Source organism: Ascidiella aspersa, chromosome 5 (assembly GCF_963924565.1).
Source record: "Ascidiella aspersa chromosome 5, kaAscAspe10.2, whole genome shotgun sequence".
Classification (NCBI taxonomy): domain Eukaryota; kingdom Metazoa; phylum Chordata; class Ascidiacea; order Phlebobranchia; family Ascidiidae; genus Ascidiella; species Ascidiella aspersa.
Window position 1 is genome coordinate 23,299,513 of NC_139451.1, and position 7,091 is coordinate 23,306,603.

The window sequence follows — 7,091 nt, forward strand, 5'->3', positions numbered from 1 at the left end:
ATGACGGTTGATCTAAAATTTAATAAATCCCCAGGGAACTGATTTACGTTTTACAAACGTGTAAGTTGGTCGTTTGTAAAAGAACTTAATTCAGCAAAAACGACCATCGAATTGTCAGGTAATTCAAGAAAGTGACAAAATGCAAGTGGTAAATGAACACGAAATATAGGCCTACCAAAACTTAAGGTGGTTCTGCACAATTTCGCCTAACGCCTTATTTCAAAGTAGGCTATACGTAACATATAAGCCGTCTTCCAGACAGGTACCATGGTTGGTAGGCAATGTAATCATACCTTTGCAAACACAAAAATTTAGACTAATCTCGGCTGCGAATGCAAGTCACCATAACTGTCCTAAAAATATCATTTTAATAATTTGTTTCATGGCATTGTTTTGATGGTGTCGTGGGGCACGAATTTCGTTGTTGAACTTCTGACTCCAATTTTAAGTTGCGTGCGTATACTCGTTAGCCAACCACAAGACGTACAGGTTATTAGAATTGTAATAGTTGATAAACGAACACCCAGTTCAAACTATAGAGCGGCAAACAATCAACACTACAGCACAGCGCTGTCAACAGCACAAGACGTTAACTGAAAAGAGATGGTTTACAACAGGGATGTCCAACCTTTTAGCAGAATGGGCCGCATTGCCACTTTAAAAATTTCGATGGGCCGCAAAATCTCTCAAATTAAAGGGGTGACCCCATAAGTTGCGTCATATCGTGACGTCATAAAACAACCTAACTTATAAACACCGTTCTTCGAGAGTAAACTTATGCGCAAATATGCGAAAATTTAAGTTTTCACGTGTTTGGGCTTACATATTTCCTTAAAACGGTCCGGAAAAACACACATTCAGAAAAACAAACATCTTACTTAGCAATGATGGGTGCACAAAGTGCTCGATGGATGTTGAAATGCGACATTAGACTCGATTATAAAAAACACAAGATTATGCCTATACACCAAATACTGCGCGATCTTCACGTTTTGATGATATTCGAAACAACTGTTTTTAATAAAGGTTACTGAAAGTGAGAATTAGTGGTGGGCCGCACGTAAATATCAGGCGGGCCGCAATGCGGCCCGCGGGCCGCAGGTTGGACATCCCTGGTTTACAAGAAGATAGCGGGCTTAAGTACACAAATCCCTGTGTTGACCGCACAGAGAAAATGCAAGCCAGTAAGCACTTAACACTTTGGTGCGAGTAGACAATAAATCTGTGGTATAAGCCGATACAGCGTAAATTGCACCATAAACACAAAAGCTCTTATAGTCGGTAATTAATCGTGCGCTCTACAGTGTAAGCAAAAATTAGGCGCTTGTCTAGAATCCTACCACATCCCAAATAATGTTCGTGATGGTAAGATTCTATACCAGCGCCGAAATATTTGTTAAAACGTAACATTCCAGTTACTTTGGTATCTTTAAACGGGGGTATATGGTCGTACCCAATCTCGTTGACTATAAAATTTGTAAAATTTTACGAATTTTTTAGATTGTGCACCCTGTAGAAATACGAAACGCTTAATTGTAGAAAAACTTTATACACACTCCATTAAAAGGCATTTACCTGAGATGGATTTACGCAATCTTAAATAGGTGAGTTGTAATTGCGCGGCGCCATGGCTAAGCGGTTACAGCGCCTGTCTAGTAAACAGGAGATCCTGGGTTCGAATCCCAGTGGTGCCTTGCTTTTTTCTTTGTGCGGAATATCATAGATTTACTTTGTACCTTATCGTTTTGTCGAGCTTAACATGAATAAAACTAGAGCATTTTTGGGTGCTGGTCTAGAATCCTACCACATATGTTTTAACAGTAACATACCAAGTTGTCAGTATCAGTAACATACCCAAGAAAGTTAAATTGCAAGGAAAAGACATAAAAAAGTTAGAATAAAGATAATAACAATACTTGACCCACCAAACGCAATAATAACAATACTTGACGAACACCAACGCTAACTCTCACGCTAAGCCAACTAATGTAAGCAACAAAAACCCTCGGACGAAAAGACCAGTGCCGTCCTAACTTAACGAAAAATGAAGGCGCTGGTCTAAAATGTGATAAGAGTAATAATAGCATTTTAGGTTTGTTTGCGCAAAAAAGCGGCAAATTACCACGTTTGTAGTTGTTTCCTCAAGGTTGATAAACAGTAAGCAAACCCCAAACAAAAACTTACTTTGTTCTGTACGCAGTTTAATGCAAGAAAAAAAAATAAGGCACCACTGGGATTCGAACCCAGGATCTCCTGTTTACTAGACAGGCGCTGTAACCGCTTAGCCATGGCGCCGCGCGACATAGCGGTTCAAAATATAAGTTATATTCATTTTATGAAAAAGGCTTCCACAGTTCGTCATCGCATAAATGTAATTACACTTCAATACATGTACTCAATTGATTTACGGCCCCGTTAGCTAACAATTGTCCCGGAAAGACACTTTGATCACGCTTAGCTCTGTGTCAATTCGGAAGTAATATGAAAATGTCGTTATTTCACGCAAGATGCACTTTGAAAACTGACTTGTTTCGTCATTTCTGTGGGACACTCGATAAATACCACCTGAAGCGCGCGGCCGGACATGCTTAACCATTAACAACAGGTATCTAATATAACTTTGGTCTACTAGGCGAAGTTTTATATAAATCGCTGACGGTAAAAGTTGCAAAACTATAGGGATGTTCTTAATGGCGAATTTTTAAATTCACTTTTACGGTGTACACACTGCAGCGTCGACTATAACGATCAGCAACGAAATAGCGAAAAATAGTTTATAAACAGACAGGGTTCATTTTGAAAAAGAGAGGCAAGAAAACACGCTAATTATATCCGTTAAGTGAATGCCACTAATTTGGGGTTTTAAGGCAATTCAATTAAGGAAATTTATTTTGGCTGCAGCCTGTATTTTGGAATAACGCGAACTTCTAAAAATATTCATCTGAAGAGTTTGCTGTCAAAGCGGCCAGGACTATGTCGCCGTATGTTGGCCAGCGAAATGCCCTCCCTTAAATCACTGCTGCTTAGGATCAAAATGAGCCCAGTGAAAAACTAAGAACTTTTGTTTGTTATGCTAGTTTCCTGCTAACGCCGTTAGTGCAACGGACGCCAAACGGTTTTGAAAACGTTATTTTATTTAAGTGCGGACGAAGATTAACTTAGACATATATTATACTACTGAACAGAAAAAGAGGTTTATGATGTAATTGATAGGTAGGCCTATAGGCTATGCTTTATGATAGTTTTGTCATATATTGCAAAAAAGGAGATCAAAGTATTCTAAAATATACCAGGAGTGAGAGAGAAAGAGGCAAAGTTTCAAATGATGCGGGACAAATTAAAAGTTAATTTGTTCACCACTATATTTTTATTGTTTCAGCAGATCTATTTTACAAAGACACTCAATCCTCATGGTAATATTTCTCGCAATAAAATTGTGAGTTTCGTTAAAAAAATCGTACCATATATTTTTATTAATGAGTCTAATTTGATGCTATGTTAAATTTCTAACACATACCTCAAGGTTTAAAACCAATAAACATACTGAAGTAAAATAAAGTGTAATTATAGTCTGACGAGAAAGAAGATAGAAACGGAACGGCAACCGTGGAGAGTTCAAGTAATTTAACATGGAAAGTGACAAAAATCCGAAAAGCACAACTGACAAAGGTAAGTTTTCCCTTGAAAAAGTTCGAAGTAGAAACATTGCAACAATATTATAGTAAATGCATGTTAGGTCGATGGTGACATCAAACAAGACTTGTTAAAAGTTAAAATGCAAGAAATTGCATAGGCCTACATCTTCGTTGAAGTCGCACTGAGTGTTGGTTTGACAGACAGACAAACTGTTGTTTTATTTTTCGATTCCAGGATTAATCTTTACTAACCGCCGTCGTGCGACATGTAACCTTCAAAGGCCGATGATACTGGAGAGTTGCGAGTGCTGTGCAAACGAAATGTGGCCCTTTCACAAATTACTGGACACGCAGCATAAGTCGACCAACAATGGACGCCCTCTGATTAACAATCCGCGCGACAATTCCAACAACTCGACCTATCAATATTTTACGCTACCTAGTGGCAACTGCAACACGCGCAACATTACCCACCAAGTGGCGATAAAGGGCACCTTAGAAAAGTGCATCAATGATTTGGATGGGAACCCGGGGTTTGCGACTGAAACGTATGAGGGCAATTCACAAGTACCCATTTACCCCTGGATGCGAACTCATGGTATGTAATCAAAATGTTGTACATTTAACAATTAGGGGAAAGCGGGCCCAAACGGACCCCCGGGGCAAATCGAACCCCTCACTTTTCTCGTTAACGAAAATTGCCAGCGTCAATATTTGTTTGCTGAACAGTGACTATTGTCGAAAAAACATTTGAGGCCGAAAATTAGGCAGACTCGATTTTGCACAAACCAGGGAGGGGAGAAAAAAGTAAATACGAAGTTGCTTTTTCGCTACATAATTTGTAGGTAAGAGTCTGTTTATTAATCCGAAACAGTTTACTTTTTAAATTGAAAGATTTTAAAGAAATCAGGTTTTCATGCGATAGATAGTGTTGGGGCAAAACGGACCACCATGCGGGGCAAAACGGACCCCTCACTAGTTACTCTGTTTTACTAGCGTATAACTGAACTTAAAACTGCACTGTTTGTTTTATTGATTAGCCTTGCCAAAACAATCAGAAATTTTACCACGAGATCTGTTGTAAAAAAGCTCGATTGATATTTGTTTTAATACTTATGAGTTGGTATACCACATTGGGAGAAATATATGGCAGTAACGTACGGCCTATTTACAACCATGTAACTTATATATAGTTGCAATGTTATTAGTGTAGTGCTATTTTGGTTTTCTTGTATGTTTTGGCCTAGTTTTGTTAATTAAATTATGACGTCACGTTGTGACGTAATTTGTGCCAATACCTCTGAAAACTGTTATGCGTCCCTCAAACAAAAATCTTTGATCCGGCATTTCAACACAACAAGGCAATTAAATTAGCTTTTGATAGTGGGGTCCGTTTTGCCCCGCCAGCGTGTAAAAATCGGCAACAAAGGTTACTTTATTCAGAAAGTATGCTTCTTTCAGTTTTTTTTTAGCATAGGAGTAACTTTCAGTAAAACCTTTCAGTTGATAGCCTACCCTACTTATCAAAATATATTTTGTGAATCTCGAAAAATAGCATTTATCCCTTAAGGCAGTGATTCCCAAACTGTGTGCCGCGGTACACCAGTGCCTCACGAGATTCTCCAGTATGCGGCGAAATTTTTAGTAGTTTCGGAAAAGAGAGTGTTTTTATTACCGTACCAATAGGCATACACGCAAGCATTTTAGACATAAATACGCACTATTAATTACAAATTATTAATTTTGAGACATTTACATATAATTTGTCCTGTGTTAATTTACATATAATTTTGTCCTGTATTGATTATAAAATGCTCTATTATTGTTCTGCTAAAAGTGTGCCGCGAAATATTTAAGATTTCTTAGTGTGCCGCGAGCCAAAAAAGTTTGGGAACCACTTCTTTAAGGGGTCCGTTTTGCCCCACCTTCCCCTACTTGTAACTCAAAGAAAATAAGCATTTGGATTTAATACGAAAATAAAATGGGATTTGATGAAAATAACAATTCAACATTAAACAAGTATTTTACACGGGAATTTATTTTCTTGGCATTATTTTTGTAGCTGGACTTGATAATTCACATTTTACCCACTGGCAATGTTGTGAACTGCTATTTAAATAATAAACTGCGTACCAAAAATAGATGAAAGGCACTTAAAAGAAATTAACAGCAATAAAGGTTAAATATTTCCAAAGATATGGAAGCTATCGAGCATAAATTCATAGGCAGAACAAAGGAAACTTCTGTAAAATGGTACTAATAAAATATCTAAATATCTAGTGTTTTTACTGCCGGTGCTTTACAGGGCCACAGCGTCGCCGAGGAAGGCAGACTTACTCCCGATTCCAGACCCTGGAGCTGGAAAAAGAGTTCCACTACAACCGCTACCTGACGCGCAGGAGGAGGATAGAGATCGCGCACGCGCTCCAACTCACTGAGAGGCAGATCAAGATCTGGTTCCAGAACAGGAGGATGAAGTGGAAGAAAGAGAACAAGGAGCAGCAACTGTTCTCTTCCAGCAACCCTCCAGGTCCGGATTAAGACCTAGTGTTGTAGATTCAGGAAAAAAAACTCGGGAGTCGATTAGCAACTGAGGGACAATGATGATCCATCGTAAGGCCCACAGGATTTTCTTGCGAAATTTTACTTCGTTGCTGAGTAGCTATGGATTTCATGTTGTTAAATGCAACCATTTACTCTTTGTCGCTGATGTGTGGCACTGGCAGCAGTTTCTTTTCAATTTAGAACCTAGCTTTAAAAAATGCCGTTTATTACACAGCCATCTGTATGGTTGTTTTACCAACAGAAGCGAGGTAAAAGCCCTGCTTTAGATCAGAACAACAATAAAACTGAATTTAATACAATTCAAGTAATTAATACAATTCAACCCCAGAATAAGCCTTACTTTCGGTAGTAAAGTTTCATAATATTCGTTTACCGTAGCCTACTATTCACTCTTTAAATGCCTGAAAGATATAATATCTAACAACCGTCAAATACTATTGCTTGGAAGATATGAAGTCTACTTGTTTAGGTATTGAACCTATCTATACAAAGAACACCTAAAGAGTAAAACAGGGCGACTTAAACAAAGTGCCGCGCGATAAATCATTTAAAGACGATGATCATATGCGTAAGAAAATTATATTTTGATCCAGACGAGAACTCAGTAGTAAAGGTTTCTCAGTAGTAACGGGTTCTCAGTCAACGAGGCATTTTACAATTTTTATTTTGCTATGTTAAAAATCGTCAAAGATATACAAATTTCGATGGAGGATGGTGACAACTTTTTGAATAATATGATGTATAAACGTTTGAAGGTTTAGTAAGATAAAGCTTACAATCGAGGTATTTATTCTTGATTGGCTTGAACGAATTTATTTGAACGATTAAGCACTGCGGATAACATTATGCCCGAAAAAAAAACAATTCATTATTTGCGAAAAGTGAATTAGT

At 38.0% G+C, this 7,091-nt stretch overlaps 1 protein-coding gene and 2 non-coding genes across 3 annotated transcripts; 2 read left to right on the top strand and 1 right to left on the bottom strand.

Moving 5' to 3' along the window:
* Nucleotides 1-1,621: 1,621 nt before the first annotated feature.
* Trnat-agu (transfer RNA threonine (anticodon AGU)) lies at nt 1,622-1,694 on the top strand. The gene has a single exon. It is a non-coding gene; the product is annotated as a tRNA-Thr (tRNA).
* A 528-nt stretch (nt 1,695-2,222) lies between these two features.
* Nucleotides 2,223-2,295, bottom strand: Trnat-agu (transfer RNA threonine (anticodon AGU)). The gene has a single exon. It is a non-coding gene; the product is annotated as a tRNA-Thr (tRNA).
* A 1,913-nt stretch (nt 2,296-4,208) lies between these two features.
* Nucleotides 4,209-6,176, top strand: LOC146145484 (homeobox protein Hox-A7-like). The gene is made up of 2 exons (XM_083390586.1): nt 4,209-4,233; nt 5,941-6,176. Exons 1-2 carry the CDS (start codon nt 4,221-4,223, stop codon nt 6,174-6,176), a joined length of 249 nt encoding a protein of 82 aa, XP_083246712.1. The 5' UTR covers nt 4,209-4,220.
* Nucleotides 6,177-7,091: the final 915 nt, after the last annotated feature.